The following is a 20992-nucleotide window of genomic DNA, read 5'->3' as shown; positions in this document are numbered from 1 at the left end:
ATTTTTATGCATATTTTTGTTTCAGCCGATTTCTTGTTTACCTAAGCTGATTTTCAGCAGAAAAATGAGGATTTTCTCAGTGTGTTAGTTTTGTTAATGGGAATCCTGAAAATACAGCAGTATTATACAAGTGCTCCCAGTTTCTTAATTTTCCTAGACTACAGATGATTTCAGTACGTTTCTTTCCTTAACTACTCACTACTGTCCCCCATTAGCATCTGATAACTCTGGAACTGAAGCTCTGACTGCAACAATTCAAAATTCTCAGAGTTACATCTCTGACTGAAGTCAGTCTTCACCTAGAAATAATCAACTCTTGTGATAGTTTTCATAATGTATATCTGCACTAAGCATAACTACTATGGCATTTGACAGCTCAAAGAAACTTTCCATTAATTTCTGGAAGAAAGGATTTTATACTCATGGATACTCACAAAATACAATTGATAAAATACAACGAAATTTTCCCTGCATCTGTATCTAGTTTAATTTAACCTAAGCTTACTGCTCAATACTCTTAATTCCTGAAGGACAGGCAGAAGTTTTTCAAGGTCACATGTACCATTAAAGCAACACAAAAAGCTCACCTGAAAAGCCCCACTTAAAAGGATCACAAAAATTACCACGGTATTGAGATTTGACTAGGATCATGATCTGAAGTACTTGCATCAAATACAGAAAGACTTTATCTCTACATTACTTAGTTTTTATTTTTCAAATTAGCAATATGTTTTCATCTTGTAACATGATATAATATATCCACATTCCAGCCACACATGCCTGTCCCTAAGCATCACAAAGAGAGTTAGATGTTAATGTTTCACTCCAATGAGGTCACTTTGCAGAAGCGGATAAACTGATTCTGCTTCTTAGAACAATTAAAAGAAGATAAGAGTTATTTAAAAGAAAACAACGACAACTGAGTAAGAAGGGTTACAAGAATTGGACAGAGTAGGTCTAGAACCAACACCTTTAGCTTTGATCCATGGGGCACAGGAGGATAACCATCTTCTCCAGGCGGAATAAATAGCTCCCACTTCCCATACTCCATCTTCTTATATGGATGAGAAAATGGATTCCAGCCATCTACAATATAAGAAATAATACTACATATATTTATCTTAAAATATGTCCAATTACAAATCAAAGGTATAACAGTGCATTCCATCTTTCAGAATACACTTCAGTGACAGAGAAATACTTTTATATCTGATACTACATGTTCAAAAGAGGTTCAATAAAATGTAAAAGATTTTCAATAGGAAACCATACTCCAATTCTAATTTGATAGCGATTAAACTTTTTCTACTTAACCTTCTTTGACCAAAATCAAGACAGCCTCCTCCTCCACCCCCAAAAAACCCCTCCTGATTTTAATTCTGCAAAATCATGGTGGTATGAAAATTAATGGCTGAAAAGTAATCCTTAATGTAGATTTAAAACCAAATACTTCACATCCTAAACAACCCAGTAGAAATATTTGTTGTAACACTATGGGAAAAATTAGTCAGCAGCTGTTGATTATGGAGAGGGGAAGTGGACAAAAATGTAACCAAAACCAACCTTCATAGATTGAATGCTCAAACCCGGTTTGGACACACATGCTGCTTACTGCCTCTATTTTGACAAGCTGATATCCTATTAATAACACTCATTAAGTGTACAAAATAGGAAAAATAAAGGGGAAACTGCAGACAAGCTTGATAGCAATGGCTAGCAAACCACACAATACCAGACAATGACACCACAGCCAGAAAATTTGGCACAAAATCTTTTATTTAAGTCAGTCTTGAAGAAAATTCCTTTTTCATTGAAAAAGTTTACTGAACCAAGCTTAGATTACATAATTCAAGATTCTTCATCCTCTCTGGATTCACTGAGCACTGGAAACACTCAAGGTTGGTCATTATGACATGCACAACTGAACAGACATTTGCCAAGAAGGTCTTGTGTGTTTGTATGTATGTTCAAGGTTAATTCATATGAATGAGACTGAATATAAAGCTTCTGAACTGACAGACTTAGGCAATGTAATCATTTCTAGGCTAGAAGGAAGTGGCAAGCCAAGTTTCAGAGTTGTTTGGTTTGTTTTTTTTACCTTGAAACATATCTCAGTTCAAGGCAGTTGAGACTCCTAAGCTAACAATAAACTAGTCAACACAGAAAATTGAATTACAAGACATTAAAGCAACACATGATAATCTTCCTTCATGCTAACCATTTGCATGCCATGTCCTATTGTATAAAAAACCCTCAAAGGAGAATAAGCAGCCTACAGTGACCTATCTACAGGAGGTGCAGTGCATAATCTTAAGCAGGTACTCTAACAGCTAACAAACTGTTCACACCCTAAACTGTAGTTCCATGAATAGTTTAAGCTAGTATAAAACAATATTGCTATTAAACATGGTTGTCAGGGTTAAAAGCAATTCAGTAAAAAAACTGGACATGCCACCGGAGCAGAATCATCACTGTTGGCAGCATGGAAGTCACAACCAGGGAGGTAGAGAAGTGAAGTTATATACATCAACATATGTATTTTCCTAAACATCAGTAATCAAAAATATTATCACTAACAATATATGGATGTCTTGAGTGTCAGAGAAAGACTAGGCTGCTTTCAAAGAAAGTTGTTAGTTGCTCTTACATGGCTGTTTAAATCTGAGAACTGCCAATCTTTAAGGAACAAAAGTGAAAGGCACAAATCTGGCTAGACCACATGACAAAAATAACTACGTAAGACAAATATTCTAGTACCTATTCATTTTACAGTAGAGAGCAATGTCAAAACCAATGAAGATTATTATAATAAAACATTTCCCATGCTCAAAACCAGAAATAAAATTAACTCAGTACCTTAACTGTGATAAAAACTATCACCTAAATAAAGTATTTGGATAATGCAGATGAAATACACATTAGCAGAATTATTAAAATATTGTTTGATTAATAGCAGAAGAGCTTGTATATTAGTAAGAATTAGACGGGTCTTCCCCCTTGGTTTTACTCTGAAGTTTCAATTAAAAAAATAATGAAACAAACACTACTAACATCTACTAAAGCTACCAAGACCAACATCAAACAAACAATACCTTACCAACAAAGCAATCCTCCTTAAAAGAATGTCAAAACTGCAAACACTATATATAATGTATTTTATTTCAAGGAGTGGTAAAAAAATGTCAAATACATCACTAGGATTTTGAGGCTTGAAAAAAATGAAGACTTAAAACTGGTATTTTCTTTTAAATTGCAAGAAACTAAACTGTCTGAAATAAACATAAAAAATGGGAACAGAGAAGAAAGATAAAAAAGTAACAAACATCTTAAGAAGCTGCAAGAAGACTATCATAAATCCTAACAGGTTCCTTAAAGTAGTCAAGACCTTATGGGAATTACTACAAAGTCTTTCAACCTTCTTCCCTCCCATAGATATCTGGTCATCTTCACTGCTTTCTGTGAAACTCTTTCCAATTGAGCTGTGTCTTGTGATTACAATCACAGAAGGGTAGGGATTGCAAGGGACCTCTGGAGATCATCTAGTCCAACCCCCCTGCTAAAGTAGGATCTCCTAGAGCAGGTTGCACAGGATGGCGCCCAGGTGGGTTTTGAATATCTCCAGAGAAGGAGACTCCAGAACATCTCTGGGCAGCCTGTTCCAGTGCTCGGTCACCCCCACAGGGAAGAAGTTTTTCCTCATATTGAGATGGAATTTCCTGTGCTCCAGTTTGTGCCCATTGCCCCTTGTCCTGTCGCTGGGCACCACTGAAAAGACTCTGGCCCCATCCTCTTGCCCTTTATATATTTATAAGCATAAGATCCCCTCTCAGTCTTCTGTTCTCCAGGCTAAACAGACCCAGCTCTCTCAGCTTTTCCTCATACGAGAGATGCCCCAGTCCCCTCATCATCCTCATAGCCCTCTGCTGGACTCTCTTCAGTACTTCCCTGTCTGTCTTGAACTGGGGAGCCCAGAACTAGACACAATATTCCAGATGTGGCCTCACCAGGGCAGAGTGGAGGGGGAGGATAACCTCCCTCGACCTGCTGGCCACACTCTTCTTAATGCACCCCAGGAGGATACCATTGGCCTTCTTGGCCACAAAGGCACACTGCTGGCTCATGGAGAACTTCTTGTCGACCAGGACTCCCAGGTCCTTCTCTGCAGTGCTGCTTCCCAGCAGGTCAACCTCTAACCTGTACTGCTGCTTGGGGTTATTCATCCCTAGGTGCAGGGCCCTATGCTTGCCCTTGTTGAACTTCATCGGGTTCCTCTCCACCCAACTCTCCAGACTGTCCAGGTCTCACTGAATGGCAGTGCAGCCTTCTGGTGTATCAACAATGCATGAACTTGAACCAAATATACCACGTGATGACTTGCTAATACTGAGCAAAATAAAAAGCTAAAGCAAAAGTCTTAGGCCTAGCCTCTATAAAACTCACTTCAGGAAACTGCCTGAAGTTGAGTTCATTACGTACACCAAGAACACTGAATTCTTACGTTATTCCAAAAATTTCTCATGACCTCTGTTACAACCACCTCTCTTCCCTCTTTTAGAGGAAGAATGCTTGCATTTCTCTGCCCATCTAAGCATCTCTGCTCTCCGCAGGCAGCTTTAACAATTCTGCCCAAGTTGCTTACACTTTCCTCTCCACTTGCTAGCAATACCAGATGCTCCTGTTAGCCCTTCCTCTTCTCAGCCATGGTCCTTCATTACTGGGTGTCCGTGGCTCATAACTTAATAAATGCAAAGCACTACCCCCCTGTTCCAGATGGTCCTACTTAAAACCATTGTTTACTACTTACTCCCAGAGAGGAACTCATTTAAGAATGTTAAAACAGAAAATATTGCTTTGTATGAAGGCAAGAAGCACAAAAAGTTAAGACATCCTGAAAACTGAAGGCTTCCTTCAAAAAGGAAGTGGCTCAGGCTTCACTCATTTTTACTGTTTAGTTTTCAGCTTTTTCAGCAAAACATAGCCAAAAACGCCTAGGGAAAAAAAAAACCCACCCCAAAAACTAGATAGCAGACTATTCAGACATTGAAAAAATGTAAGAAACAAAGAAATATCTTAGCTTGATATCAGGGACTTTGAAAACTCTGCCAATAGCTACAAAAAGAAAGAGACTGAGAAGTTACCAGCAGAAGTTCAAATCAGCTTGAATAGGTTTTAGGAAAAAAGGACACCATCACAGAAATCCCATTTGCTATACACAGAGACAAGAGCTTCTATACAAAAGCTCAGGCCCCGGATATGTCTTAATCCAACACAGAAAACATCTGGAATAGCCTGGTACTTTTAGTTTCTCTCATCTCTGTCATTAGATTTTCCAAAAACAGTCAATTATTTAAACATTACATCTTACCTCAGCAACATGAAGCACAAGGTAACTTCTTGCTCAGAACTGCACCCTTAACATGCCAAAGAATCATGAAATTAGCTTTAATCTAGAACTAAATTCAAAACTATAATGGCTTGGATTCTACCATTTATCATTAAAAAAATCAATTTAAATGCAATACTTCCAGCTAAATCATAAATTGACTTCTTGTTCCACCTCATGGTTTTATTCTCACACTGGCAAGCATATACAGCTCTGAGGATCGTGGCTTAATTTCTGGTATGAAACTTAATGTTAACACTCCTCTTGCTTCTCACAGGGGAAAGCAATACTTCTTATATATTGACCAAATCATTCACTTGTTCTAATGTAAGAGCCAGTACATCAGTGCAATGTTGTAACTATTTTTTTCAAAAGTGAAAAAACTTCACAAACTAAGGTTGAATTCTCAAGTGCAATAAACTCATCTCTTAGAGCAGTTATATTTCTATATTCCACATACTTTTGATCAACTGAAAGATGCTCAAAGAGACTACAGAGTCCAGCAAGCATTGACACAGCTTTCTTGAGGAAAAGGTATCAGACAAATAGCACTTCAGACAAGGGAAGGGGCATCAAAATCCTACTATCTCACAAGATACCTTTATACCATTTGCTTGGAATATGAAGTCAGAACATAAATGGAGAGATTCTCTAAGGACACTATATTGTTCTACATAGGGGCCAATTAAGTCTTCCTCCTTCTACATTGCCTGATTTCCAACAGCTCAATAGGAGGGTCATTAACGTAATCTGCTTAAAAAGTGATTAAACAGCTCAAACAGTGACATAAAACCAAATGTCATTACTTCTCAGATAGGATGTCTCCCTGGATATTAATAGCAGCTTATACTTCAAGTCTACTGTCTTTAAGTTGTCTGCAGACACAGAAGCATAGAACTATTTGACTCTACTCATGAAATCTAGGTATTTTTCTATAAGAAGTTTTGAAGAAAGTAGTACAAAGATCAGTATCATACCATAGTAGTATCTAGACTTCATTTAGGTAAAAGTTTCAGTCACATCTGGGAAAAAAAAAATCACTCTAAAATATGAAAAGTTTCCAATCAGTTGTCACATATTGAAGTTATATATAAGGGCCAGTGGCTTCAGTTTCCCCTTCTTCACTCTGAAGGAAGCCTATCAGAGTTTAAATAATAAAACTCCCCCCAAAACCAACCAGCTCACCCTCCTTCCACCCTGCAGCCCCAGCAGAAGCCTTTCGCACCAGTGCAATACAACACAAGTAGAAACCAAACAGACGTTCCAGAGTGATCCACATTTCAGATCTAATGTTAGCTAGGAAGGAGGGAGGGGAAAAAAGAGAAAAAAGGGAACTAAAGAACAGAAACCACAAGTATGACGATGTATTATATCAAATACTGACTTCCAAATGAGTATATACTCACTCTTTCAAGCTTTAAAGCCAGTAACTTTTTTTTTTTACTTAAAATATTGTTTACAGATAACCCACTGAGTCTTTGTGGCCAAATACAATTTTGAGTGTTCCAATTCCCAAATTTTGAGTGTATCAGGTCTGGCTGGTATGGCGTTAGTTCTCCCCGTCGCAGCGCTCACGGCGCTGTGCTGTGCATCGGTAGCTACCAAGGTGTTGGTACCACACCAGGGCTGTGGCTGCTGCTGAGCAGCGCTGGCACAGCACCAAGGCTGTCTCTCTCCAACATCCCCCCTCGGCAGTGGGCTGGGGGTGGGCAACATCTTGGGAGGGGACACGGCCAGGACAGCTGACCCCAACTGACCCAAGGGATATTCCATACCATACGACGTCTGCTCAGCAATAACAGGTAAGAGAAAGGAGGAGTAGGGGAGGCGTTCGTTCTTTACGACATTTGTCTTCCAGAGCAACCGCTATGGATACTGAATCTCTACTTCCCAGGAAGTGGCTGGACAACACCTGCTGCTGGGAAGTGGAGAATAAATCTTTTGTTTTTCCTTTGTTTCCACACATGGCATTTGCTTTTGCTGTATTAAACTGCCTTTGTCTTGACCCACAAGGGTTTTTTTCCATCTTATTTTTCTCTCCTCCCTGTCCTGCTGAGGAGGGGTGATAGAGCAGCTTGGTGGGCACCTTGTGTCCAGCCAGTCAACCCACCACAGTGGGTTACCCTCAAAACTTGCACTTATTTTGAAATAGTTGACTGTAAAGTAGCAATAAATTGCCCATAGTCACCAAGTTCCTCAGCAACACAGCATGTAAATAAAATATTCAGTGTGTTATCGCAGAGTTTTTAAGGTAGCTATAATGTTGATACTGCCTTTAGTATCAGAAATTCAGCTAATTGCTTCATACACTTGATTTACTGAGATGCTAAAAGTACTAATTGACAAACCTTAATGTTTTTGGATGTTCATTTATTACTTTTCACATAGAGTAAAGCATCATACCAGAATACCAGATATAAATCTTTTTTCTCTCCAATTACAGAGTTTTAAAGAAGAGACAAGAGAACCCTGGAAGTATTGGGGTTTTCTTGAATTCATGCTTTTCATTCTCTAACCCAAACACAGATTTGTGTACTATTATTAGATTCTAGCTTTCTTCCAGAATGCAGTGATATTGAAAATTATTCTATAAATAGGAGCTAACCCATTCATTACAAGTGTCTTAAAATGACATACAAAAATACTGTAATTTGGGCCAAAATACCTCAATAGCAAAGCATTTATTGTCTGCTATAAGGCATAAAGGTCATTCACAAAAAAACTTTACATTTGCAAGACTGATGCTTCACATGTACAGAATTACAGGAATAAATTATTCACGTTTCTTTTATGCACAGTTCATAATAAAGCTATTACCCACTATCAGCTTAATTATAAATTCTGAAATAAGTTTAAGTTCTTTGTAACAGTCTGCATTTGCCACTATAATTTTTACTAGTTTTAAATCCTCAAAAACTTATCAGATTAAGTAGCAGGGACTAATATTTTTTTATCATTTATTGTGTCTTTCCATCAAATATCTAAGACACTCGCAAACAATACCATATTAAGTAAAACACTGAGAAAACACTGCTATACATCTCCCTACAAAATAACTAAAAACCAAAGCACAAATTGACTGTTCTTATATGTCATCATATTTCAGTTTAAAACCTAAAGAGGTGCTGTCATTTAAGTTCCATGTTTGTTTCTTTGCATGAGACTTCCAACTTCTAAGTAGTTCTATTATAGTTCTCTTAATAAAAACCCCTGAGTTTTATAAAAAAAATTATTAAAAACAATTCTGATCTTCATTTTAAATACAATATAATAATAAATTTAGTTTGAGACTTTAACCTGCTTGAAAACTTAAAGAAAGGTTAAAGGGATTCAGTTTTAATTAAACATATCTGTAGTAACCTGAGTCTAAATCTTAGGGTTTTGCAACCCAATTTCTCATCAGAATATTATTAAAGCTCATCTGAATTGAATGACAATCTTCCATTCCTCTAGGCTTTGAGTACATTATCTGCCCCTTTGGGAATGAATACTTTACTATGACTGATGAATATGATATATAGGACAAATGCAGTTTTTCCACATTAAAGTGAATTTCTTTTTAGTCTTTTGACTTTTTACCGCCATATTTAATTAGCATCTAGATACAATTGCTCTAAGATATTAGTCCTAAATTTCTGCTTTATGTGATCTACTACATGAAATATTTTAAATGAAGTAGAGTTTAGAAAAGAATTCCAGTTTTTAACTACTGTATTCTGGTGTGTGTACTTCTCCCTCCAACCTGCCAAGCCAATTTACAAGTTAGCCCTCTTTTTGAAGTATTAGTTATTAATTTTGTTAAAAGTCTGTTTTTAAAGTGGCCATCTATTATAATACATACTTAAAATAAATGTATTCTAGTCTTCAACTGTGTTGAGTAATTTAAAGCCTATTATATCCATCACATCCCATAAAAACCTTCAGCAATGGGTGGAGTTGCAGGAAGTAGCAGAGGGGTGAGGAGGAAATATTCTGTGTTTATACATATAAAGTTGAGCTATTAAAATACCCTCATCTAGCTGTCTTGCAGTCAGCATTGATGCTGGCATCACTATAATCTAGCAGTAGGTGAACTATACTCATGATTTCTTATTCATTTTTAAATCAGAGGACATATCTGATTCCCACATTAAAATTCAAGTACTGCACTAACCTATTTTATCAATGTCGATGCCAATAAAAAGACATGGACTATTTCAAGGAAAGCTACTCTATCATTCACTAGGTTAACCATATTAAACAGGACCATGGTTGAAAATAGCATTGCACTAACTTTTCTGTTTATCTTCCACATTAAAAACAAAAGATTTTTCTAAAAATAATCATTGTCTATAGACTCAGATCATCACAGTGAATAGTGGACACAGACCCTCCCACTGAATTCTTAAGGAGAGAAAATACAAATTGCTGGCAATTAAAATAGATGCATTTTATGACTGAAGCGTAACATGACTATTTAAGCACCTTCTTTTGCTTATTCTATTTATAAGTGTATTGATCTTGGGACTACAGAAAAACAGTACTAAACCAGATTGATATGAAGCAAAAAAGAAAAAGACTTAACAATGGATCTGAAAAAACACATTGCCAGGGTAGTCCATTTATTTCTTAATTACTCTGCATATTTTTACAGAAGCTTAACCACGGTACTTTAGAAAGCCCCACCAGATACTACAGCTAATAGCATATGTAACAAGTCTTATAATTTTAAAATTATATAAGCACATACAATTTCAAGTTCATGACTTCCTTCCTCAAATACAGAGTTTGCCCTTTCAATAGTTTCCTCAAACAGGGGTAAAGGAAAACTCAACATTTAACTTGTTTAAGCAGAAATAGTTAGCTGCCTCAAATTGGCAATTCATATACTTTTTTGTAATATAAATATACAAACTGAACATTCACCAGATTAAGTATTTCAGCAAAACAAAAGCTGGATAAGTAACACAGCATACTTTGAAATGCAGTTAAATGAACAAAATCATGTCACAGATAAAGTCTCGGTTCAGTAAGAGCCAGCAATGAAATTCCTAGTATCTTGCTGGACTAATACCTAACCCTGAAGAAGGGATAGAGTAGAGAGGTGGAAGGGAAAAAACAGAACAAACATCCCCAAAATCACAAAAAAGGACAGTGGAATTAGCATTGCAAGATTTAAGAGCAAAAAAAATATCTGACTGCCATTTAAGAATTGGTAGAATATGATTTGAGTATATAGTTAGCTTTCCAAATGAGGAGCAAGTTTATATTTTTGTCTCAAGTTGATTCATTTACTTAAAACATCTCCCCAGTTCTCAGAGTAAGCAATGCAATTCCTCCATGTAATCCTGCTAATATCCTTCCTTCTCTTCCCCTCAAAGCAGACCACCACCTCCTCTTTCCTAAGTAGGTTACTTTGATTTTAGGTTACCATTTTCCAGCAGGACTTTTGTCTACACCCTCATGATTAGTGGGAATTTCAAAGGGCCTTGGCCAACACTGCTGTCACATCAAAGATAAAGCAAATTATTGCACTGTTATTTCTCCTTCTCTGCATACAGTTTTATAGAAGCCTAACTGTATAGCTTTAAGAACCACCTCAGGTAGTTTAGACACATTCATCCTAAAGTCGTAGTGTGATCAGGCCAGATCCTTTAGACAAGTCATTGCCTTATTAGTATTTTAAAAAAAATACACACACGCTGCAATAAAAACACCTATGTTCTTAGGCTATTACAATTTCTATTGCAGAGTAAAAGATTATTAGTTGTTAGTTACAAAATGCCACTACATCAGCAAGCCATGACACATTTTTTACTATCAGAATTTCACCATTGCTACAAAATTGTCTTTAAGTGAAGAGGGTATTGATCTAAAAGACAGTACAGGAGAGAAGAAGTGTTCCTAAAATACTTACTGAAGTCACCTGTGAGAAACACTGCTTCTGCTCCCGGTGCCCACTCTTTGCAATATACTCCACCATCCACAAATTGGTTAACTCCGAAGGTTTTGTAACTCTTTGAAAATTTATCAAGGCCTCCTTCATTTTCTTCAATGTTCTTCAAGCGATTATAAAACAGAGAATACCTTTCAATGAAAATAGATTAAAAAATTTTAGAAAATTTATTAAGTGCCTTTCTCACATTAACAAGTGTAAGAACATAAACTAAGCAAGACACTGTCACACTAGGTCTTAGGACTACAATATCAGATTTACAGTTCTCTACAGAAAGAGGAAAAAATCAGATACAAACCATACAATTTTTCCATGGTTGTTACACAGTGCAAAGTTGCAATCTTCACATTTGTCTGTATTTTCTCTACTTTATGGGAACAGTTTGCACTTTAAATCTAAGACTACAACTCCTGATTGGCAGTCAAGAAATCATAGTATTGCTACACAACAGGAGAACTTCACACTCTGAACAGCCTAGCATTTTTTTCCTTCCATCTTACTAATACCAGACACAGGCCTCCTAGGGAGAATTGTATAGGCCTGCTACATCTCTCAGCCAATTTTAATAGACAATTTCAGGACACCGAAAAACTTGCACTACAGCATACAGCAAGTATGGACAAACTAGTCTGGCACTTGCAGAAAGCAGCTCCTTAGGCAACTTCTCTACAGAGACCATCAGCAAGACTTTGCAGTCCCCTGACAGTGCAATGATTTGGAAAACAAAATTACCACTTCAGGGAAGTAATTATTTGGTCCATACCCTACCTACTCCGGTAGGACATGCAATGGCCTAAGCCTTTAATGTAAAAATTTACTAGTAACAGCTTGGATATTGCTACATATTTTGCTATGTTTTCTCCAAGAAGCTCCCACCAATTCAAGAAACACACATCATCAGGTACACAATATAAATAAGAATGTCAACTTTGACTCTTAAAATGTGAGATATGGGAAGCAGCACAGCTAAAAGCTTCAGTAGAGAATTTTATTAATGCTACCTGTACGGGTTTTTTGTTTGTTTTAAATAAGACACCTCCAATGTAAATTAGAAATGTGTTTATGTTCTCCAAAAATGGAAAGGACTCTTCCGAAATGTATAAAAACTACTAAGAATCCCAGCAAGAACAACTTATCTGCCTCATTACCCTTACTGTATTTTGAAAAAGAAAATATAAACAGTAAAGAAGCAAAACAGCACTTTGGGATGATACCTTGTTGGTTCAAAAAGAAAAAAAAGATAGCCTGTCTGCAGTGTCAAGACTTAGGACACTGCTCTGGTAAGTTTTAAAGTTTCATTTTAGAATTGGCCCTTAATTAGTTCAAAGTAGAGGATTAAAATGTCTATTTACTGGTTAAGGTAAAATAACATTACTTATATTAATTTAGACTACTGTGACTACTTTGAAGGTTAATCTCCCAGCAAGATTTTCTTATGAAGACTGATGCTCACCTGTAAAGACAGCAAAATCTGAAAAATGCCTGAGGACACACTATAGCAAATACATTTATAACTTTTCGCCCATCCACCTGCATCATTCCTTTAAAATTTGCTTAAGGGTAGAGTCCTCAGAAGTGCATTACTAAGTACTACTTCTCTGATAATCAATTTCATTTATAGTGCCTGAGGGAGAATATTTTGTCATATTTCCAAGTATAAGTGTGTTACATATATACACAAACCCAGTTGACTGACTTAAGTTTTAACAAACTGCAATCACAGAAAGATTTATATAAGTAAAAGTTTAAATACAGAAACACAGAGTAAGTCACAAACAGCCTCAAAAGTTCAACACACAACATTTTGTAAAGGCAAAAATCACTCCATTATTGAAAGGTTCTCCTTGGAAGAAGTATTTGGATTTGTATAAGTTTTTAAAAAAATTTTAAGCCTTCCTTTAAAATATATCAGTTATATAAGAACACAGTGCTATCCACAAATTCCAATTTCTCAGCTATACATAAGCTGTTTCAATATTGCTGTCACATGTATAATTTTTAACTAGTTCCACTGCAACTGAAGCAGGAACCCTTTTGTATATGCTATAGGTAACTATTGTTCTTCCAACAGAAGCAATGAATTTGACACACTTAAAATACAAAAGGTGTTTTGGAATAGATTATCTACTTAAAATTAATCTTCCCTCCCCCGCCCCATACTTGGTACGAATATATTTTCACAGCTTTAAGAACACCTTTGGCTGGATGTGGTACTTCCCACATTCAGGAAGAAGTAGAAGTGCTAATCTTCATCTTTAAACTAAAGTCAGTCATATAAATCTTTGAAAGCTGGAGAGGAAGGAGATGATACATTTACTAACAGAGAAGAACAGCAGGTCAGAGAAAGACCAATATCCCTGTGCAGAAAAGAAAAGGGCTATGACAAGCTTCATATAACCTAGAGGCACACACATGCTGACTGCCTGCTGCTCCTTCTCGATGAGTCCTCCCTAGCAAAGGGGAATCAAACCCATTCATCTCATTCCAAAGAAATAAGCAGCAAACATTCAGGATTTGAGAGTGTGTTTATGGGGTGCGGAGGGATGAAAATGGACTTTCAGAAAGCAATTATACAATTTATGTCTTTAGGAAAAATCACTAAGCTCTGGATTCTTAATACAGAACCACAAAGAATACATCCACTGTTTCCATCTTTGTCTTTCAGTAAATTCAAAGTTCAGGCAAACAAAGAGACCACAACACTTCATACGTGAAACGATCAGGTGTATTACGTAAAAAACCCTAGGTTTTGCTTACTTTGCAACAGTGGTGAACAAGATTACAGGCTCAATAAGAACAATTTCTTTTGGAGGACAGGGGTCAAGGAAGGAAGCAGATTAGAACAGCTGCTGATCAGGGATGTAAAAAACATTATTACAATAATAACTTTTTATACAGGACTGATTTTGAACAAGTAATACAGCAGCATGTACATAGAGTACAAATGGTCCTACGATTTGTACACAAGCACACTGCTTGTGATAGAGCAAGTTAATTCAGGTATTACTGCTGCATCGTTATTGTAGAAAGGATAATTATGGAGAGCACTAGTTGTTTCAATAATAGTTTTTAAGTTATATTCTAAAAAGCATTCTAATTTTTTTTAATCATCTCCTGATATTATCAAATATAGAATTGTAGTTTGATCAAAGTTCATGAAAAACCCACTAGCTTCTGAAATGGATCAATTACTTGTGCTGTGAACTATTCTAAAAACTCACCTCAGGAGATTAAACACATCTGGACACAGAACAAGGTTACCTGTCATAGAAGGTCTTGTAAAACAGCAGAAGCACAGTTCTGTATCCTGTTGTAGCTTTAAGGGAAAGGATTCAGTTAAGTCCACACTCATGATCCAGATTTAAGAAACTTAAGGTTTTGATTTCACAGACATTTTGGCTTTCATTTCTACATAACTGAAGCTTGTTAAACATCTTTCTCTTTCAAACTGAAACTCCAGGATTACACACAGAAATTGACAGGAAAAAGTTTTTTGCTCAACCAATTCCAAAGTTTTATACTGCTCAATAATAGCATGCAAGTGTTAAAAAAGGAGATGTAGACATTAGATTGACAAGACTGCATTTCATGATCCATTCTTAACACTGAAAGTTATGTTCAGCTATACATATATACTCATATGACAGACTCTGGACACACAGACACATTTCAAAGGTGAGAATCTTGTAAAATTTTGGACACATTGAATAGAGTCAACAAGATCATCCAGAGCTACAAGTCAGGACAAAAGGCTGATTTATGCCTTCATACTTTTCAAGTCTTCACAGCTTAATGAGTGATTGCAAAGTCTTTTAAGATTTTTCTACTTCCCTGCATTAAAGTTGACACTGAAGAGGATTACAAGATCAAAACTTTACCCAGGCATGCCTTGAAAAGTACAACCATTACCTTCGGGACAAAAAATTAAATAGACCAACAGCTGGATCCACAGAACTTCAGGTACAGAGCGTCTGGAATAACTGGAAAAAGGTGTACATCAAGTCTCTACAGCCAGGTATGACAAAACACACCTGACAAGTGTGGAAAACAGAGGGGATGCTTTTGGTGCATTCCTCGCTCCTAGAGTTCTTACGAAAAAGCAAGTTTTTCCACTCAAGTTCCATATCCATTCATCTCAACTCTGTTAACAGACCAATGGGTTTTAAAACTAAAATAACAAAATCAGGTGTTTTCTTCAGACTTACTGGAAATAAAGACTTCACAGTCTTGGCATTTCCCCAAGCATACATACACACAGCTTGAAACAAGATATTTGGTAACAGAATAGTACTTTTACACCAGCATTTTTTCCCCCTCCTCTACCACTATTTCACTGTGAAATACTGGTAACTGTAAACATCACCTGAAACAGGGTCACAACAGTCTCTTCCTATTGTTATATTCATAATTTGTAGCACAGCATTACTTAAATCCCACGCTTTATATGCAGCTTTGTTTAAACCCTTACAATAGAAGTGTAGAAATTGGCTGACTTTCTATAGAGAAGCAGGATTAAAACATCAAACGTGAATTAGTATAATGGCTATCTAGAAAGCAAGTATCTTGCCAATAAAGTAAGCTTCATAGTGAAGCAGTAAAGACAGTATTAACTCAGTAACCACTTCAAGGGTTTACATTTCAGGTAAGCACCTATTCCTCATACTTTATCACTAAAACACCCTCAAATATTTTGTTTTACATATATCCAGAGACCTAAAGCCTATACAGTAGAAGTATACAGTATACAGAAAAAAAGATGGCCTGAAATCTTTCAGTTCAATGCAAAGCTATACAGTTCTTATCCAAAGAAATAATGTTCTATTTATTTGGTAACCATGACATACAAAACCCTCCTGATGCTGCAGTTCCTATCACTGACTTCATTCAACTATTGATCCCATTAAAAGTCTCAGACATATGTTGACATTAGTAGCTTCAATATGGAGCATAAGAATAAAAGAAGTTAAGCCTCCCCTTTCTCCCCGAAGTCGACTGCTGCCTTAGTGAAGTATGACTTTTGGCAGACAATTGAAGTCGTCTGATGGCAAGTCAGAACACTGAATTAGGGCTTACATAAGACCTTCAAGTCTTTATTCTTCTAAGCAACCAGAGGTACTAACTCCTTCCTAGCCATCTTCTAAACTGACAAAAAGGTATTCTAATATTTTAAACTTTTAGATTTAACCAGATAACCTTTAGTTTCTCAGGCATCACCATAATCTAAATAGAAACTAATACAACCGAAAAGGCCTTAGCAGCATACAAGATACCCTTGTTTAATCAGTCTGGTGCTGAATTCCAAGGTGGTTGCAAAGCTTCAGGACATTTTTATGCCCATTCTCATACCTTTATAAGAAGTTGCAGTTACTGCAGTTTATAGAACAGTCAATCAGCTTATTTTAAGACCTGTGTTGTCAACACTGAAATTAATCATTTTAGTCCCTCTTCTGCTTATGATGCTGATTTTAGTAGCTATTCATCTTTTAGATTCTTTTTGTCCACACCTGCTTTTGTGTTGTAATTTTTTCTACAATATTGGCCCAGTATTAATGCTAATTTATTCAAAACATGAAAGCAAGTAGGAGAGAGTTTGATAATAGTATCTGGTGTCCATATGGAAAGCCCAATTCTGCAGATACCAAAGCGAAAAGGATATGAAAGAAAATGCCCAGTAAGGTACTCTGTAGCCAAATCCTCCCATTTTCCAATAAATACAAACATTTACAGTAACATCAGTGTTAAATAAAGCTACAATCCAAAGAAAATAAAGCTCTCAGCTACTTAAGTCTATTGCATTTCTTTACATTTCTTCCAATGGGTGTGCTGGAAAGACTAAAAGATCAAAAGCAGAAAGGGAAAAAAATGATTTGGTTTTCCCCCTTCCTCCTCATTTAAACAACAAACCTTAAGAAAAACAGTTTTAGATTTTGACATACCACTTATCCTTTTTATCAGCTTAATCCTGAAGCCTTAGGGGAATGCTGCCTCTTATTTTCAACCTTCTACTCTTCCCTGCCACAGAAGCAGCTGTATCAGCATTACAGTAAAGCAGAGAATAGGAAAGCAAAGAGGCCATCAAATCCTGTCCTTTATCATCACTGACATATCATGAGCAATGCTATTCATAATGTTACTGAGATTTTTGAACTCCATTTTCAAGTCTGCCTTGGGTGCCTCCATACTTATTTTACTACGACTGGAAAACTGTGCTTTGCCAAAATCATAGGATCTTCCTAACATCCCCAGCAGCTCTGTTTGAGGGCTAACATACCATCATCCTCCGCTCTAAAATTACACTGCTCTGAAATAGTCCTGCAGTTTCAGGGCTCCACTGACTTCTCCACGCACTTTTAGTTTGGGTTTTTGATTTTTAAAGCATTTGTACATCTTGTAAACAGGAATGCAAACCATCATTATCTCTGGAGCAATACTGTGATTGCATGCTGTCTTCAGAGTTGTTGAATGAAGCTCACTGTGACAGCGTGGGAAGACTGGGGCTAGCAGTGGGGAAAAAAGTTGGGCAGTGTGAAACTCATTCACCTACTGATATGGACAGAGCATCAAAACATTCCCTGTTTTGGTACAGATCCACTTTCTTGTGATCCCTGTGGACAATCAAAGCAGTTAAAAAAAGTAGAAATCCAAATCAGCATAGATGCATTACACTTTCACCAACATAATACTATTTACAGATTACTTCTCTATAGTATGAGGAATAAACTGTCACAAATTTTAAAGGGTTTTTTTTTCCTACAATAATGTATTATTCAAATAAAGCCACACTTTGAAATTTGGCAAATAAGGAATTGAATAATGCCAATTTTAGCACTGATAGTCTACTGTAGGAACATGAGAAAGGATTAACAGCTGGTTTTGAATTATATACCAAGAAAGGCTCAGGAGCTACAGTTCTTTTGATATCACCATCAGGCCATTCTTTAGAGAATGATGTCCAAAAAAATCTTGCAATGCTGATGTCAACTACTAGTAATAGTGTGCTGGTTTTGGCTGGGATAGAGTTAGTTTTCTTCATAGTTACTAGTATGGGGCTATGTTTTGGATTTGTGCTGGAACCAGTGTTGACAACACAGGGATGTTTTTGCTATTACTGAGCAGTGCTTACACAGAGCCAAGGCCTGTTGCTGCACCTCACACCAACCCCACCAGCAGGATGGCTGGGGGAGCACAAAAAGTTGGGAAGCATGTGGTGGTTTAACCTCAGCTGGACACCAGGTGTCCACCAAGCTGCTCTATCACTCCCCTCCTCAGCAAGGCAGGGAGGGGAGAAAATTAAGATGGAAAAGACAACCCCAAACTCACGGGTCAAGATAAAGGCAGTTTAACATAGCAAAAGGCTGCACGCGGAAGCAAATCAAAAAAAGCAAAATATTATTCTCTACTTCCCATCAGCAGGCAATGTCTGGCCACTTCCTGGGAAGCAGGGCTTCAGTACACATACTGGTTACTCCACAAGACAAACACTAAAAAAAACCAACAAATGCCCCAGCCCCATTCCTCCCCCTATCTCTCAGCTTCTTATTGCTGAGCAGACATCACATGGTATGGAATATCTCTTTGGTCAGTTTCAGTCAGCTGTCCTGGCTGTGTCCCCTCCCAAGATCTTGCCCACCCTCTACCTACTGCTGCAGGGGGAAGAAATGTTGGAGAGGGACAGCCTTGATGTGGGCCAGCAACACCTTAGTAGCTACCGATACACAGCACTGTGAGGGCTGCTGTGGGGAGAATTAACTCCATCTCAGCCAGATCCAATACAGAAATGACACAGCCAGGTCAGCTGACCCCAACTGATCAAACATATTCCATACCATATGACATCATACTCAGCATATAAACTAGAAGGAAGAAGGATGAAGGAGTAAGGACTTCTGGGGTTACGGCATTTGTATTCCCAAGTCACTGTTATGCATGATGAAGCCCTGCTTTCCTGGGGATGACTGAACCCCTGCCTGCCCAGGGGAAACGGTGAAGGAATCCCTTGTTCTGCTTCGCTTGTGTGCGTGGCTTCTGCTTTCCCTATTAAACTGTCTTTATCTCAACCCACAAGTTTTCTCACTGTCACTCTTCCGATTCTCTACCCCATCCCATCAGGGGGAGTGAGTGAGCAGCTGGGTGGTGCTTAGTTGCCAGCTGGGGTTAAATCACACCAGATGGGTATCATCTAAGCACCTATGTTGAACATGTAAACAGTAACTGCTCCTGTAAGACACCTTGATAGCTATGGAAGAATAGGAACTCTGAATCTGAAGATGCGATATTAACACTTAGGTCAAACTTCTGTACTTAAGCAGCTCTTACCACTATGCATCCAGTCAAAAGTGTTCATCTGCAGTAGTAAAATTCATTGAGAAAACTGTTATAAAAACAGGTTCCCCTGTGGTCCACCACAACCCTCAGGGTAACTAGTCAAATACAACAAACAACATGCTGTGGCATTTCATAGAACCTGCCTGTAAAATAGTCCTTCCTGCCTCCCATACATCTATACAGAGCCACATGGTGCAGGCTCACTAGCTCTTTGACCTCTGCACTGCAGTCCACTGCAGGCAATAGGTATCTTTAACCACCATGTGTAAATCACAAGTGGTAGTTGCCATCTCATGAAGCACAGCTGTAAGGTCTCTGATAAGAGCTGTGCTGTATTCTCATGGGGTTTTCCTGGAAAGCTAGAGTAGAATTAATGTCTTTCAAGGTAGTCAAACAAGGAGCACATGGGAATATGAAACTAGACACTCTTGAAACAATAACCATTAATAATGCCCATTTCTACTCCTGCTGTGACCCCTACTACTTCATAGAAGAAAAAAGGAAATGGAAATACAAAAATAGAAGTTGAAAATGTAGGTGCACCACCTCTGAGTATTTCAAAATAAAGAGCATGGGGCCATTCATGAATTACTTTTTCTAATATTGCTGCTATCACTTTGAAGATGCAGTTACAAACACTCATCAACACTAGAGCCAGCACAGAGTCCCTGCTCAGATTAGAGAGTCTGATTCTCATTTTCTCTTTTACTCTGTAGTTAGTTATTTCTTCAAAGTGTCCTCATTCAGGTGCTTATAAGGGGATGGATTGAAGGAAGACAGGAGTAGGATGGATCAAGCTCTTCCTAAAGCAAATTTCTGCAGTCCAACAAATCAAATGCATCAGATCATGTTGAACTAGAATTATGCGGCAGAAGCAGATTCCTGTTTGCAGCTGCTTCTTCAACTTTATTTATCACTAGTGGAAGTGTATCACAACAGAAGCCTTGATTTTATTACATTCTTTTCTCCACCTCCTTTTACTCACTTTTTGAGTATTCAGAGTATTACACAAAGTAATCACATTAAGGAAAACAGTAAGTAAAGGCACAATAAATCTCAGATAGGTATGACTTTCAGAACAGCAGATTCACTGTATTTTAACTTATATCAACTTTATAGCTTTAGATGATGGACAGGAGTTTTCTATGCAGAAAGTAGAAGTCACATTCAGGTAATTTTAATATACGTTTAAATAGATTAAGCAACACATGAACACATGTAACCTTTGAAGTGTTAGAATAATCCTGAGAGATATGCTCTGGAAGTACAGGATACCAGGGGCTGATGTTTGCAGAGATGTAGAGAGACGATCATTTCAATTTGCTTTTCTGCAGGTTAAAAGCAAAGGT

General features: G+C 37.4%; 1 protein-coding gene across 8 annotated transcripts in view; it reads right to left on the bottom strand.

Annotated features, from left to right (window-relative positions):
• Nucleotides 1–20992, bottom strand: part of GBE1 (1,4-alpha-glucan branching enzyme 1) — a 173573-nt gene that overhangs the window by 123733 nt on the left and 28848 nt on the right. For 3 of the 8 annotated variants that reach the window (XM_054806013.1, XM_054805983.1, XM_054805996.1), the window contains exons 3-5: nt 14540–14634; nt 11280–11449; nt 971–1086 (exon numbers count right to left, since the gene is read on the bottom strand). In XM_054806013.1, coding sequence (XP_054661988.1) covers nt 971–1086; nt 11280–11449; nt 14540–14634 — 381 coding nt within the window. Of the gene's footprint in view, nt 1–970; nt 1087–11279; nt 11450–14539; nt 14635–20866; nt 20972–20992 lie in introns of those variants that run through there. The other 5 variants (XM_054805988.1, XM_054806020.1, XM_054806004.1 and 2 more) reach the window with 4 other exon arrangements.

This window comes from Grus americana, chromosome 1, assembly GCF_028858705.1.
Source record: "Grus americana isolate bGruAme1 chromosome 1, bGruAme1.mat, whole genome shotgun sequence".
Lineage (NCBI taxonomy): Eukaryota > Metazoa > Chordata > Aves > Gruiformes > Gruidae > Grus > Grus americana.
Note: the sequence above shows the minus strand (reverse complement) of the source record. Positions and strands in the feature narration are given on the sequence as shown.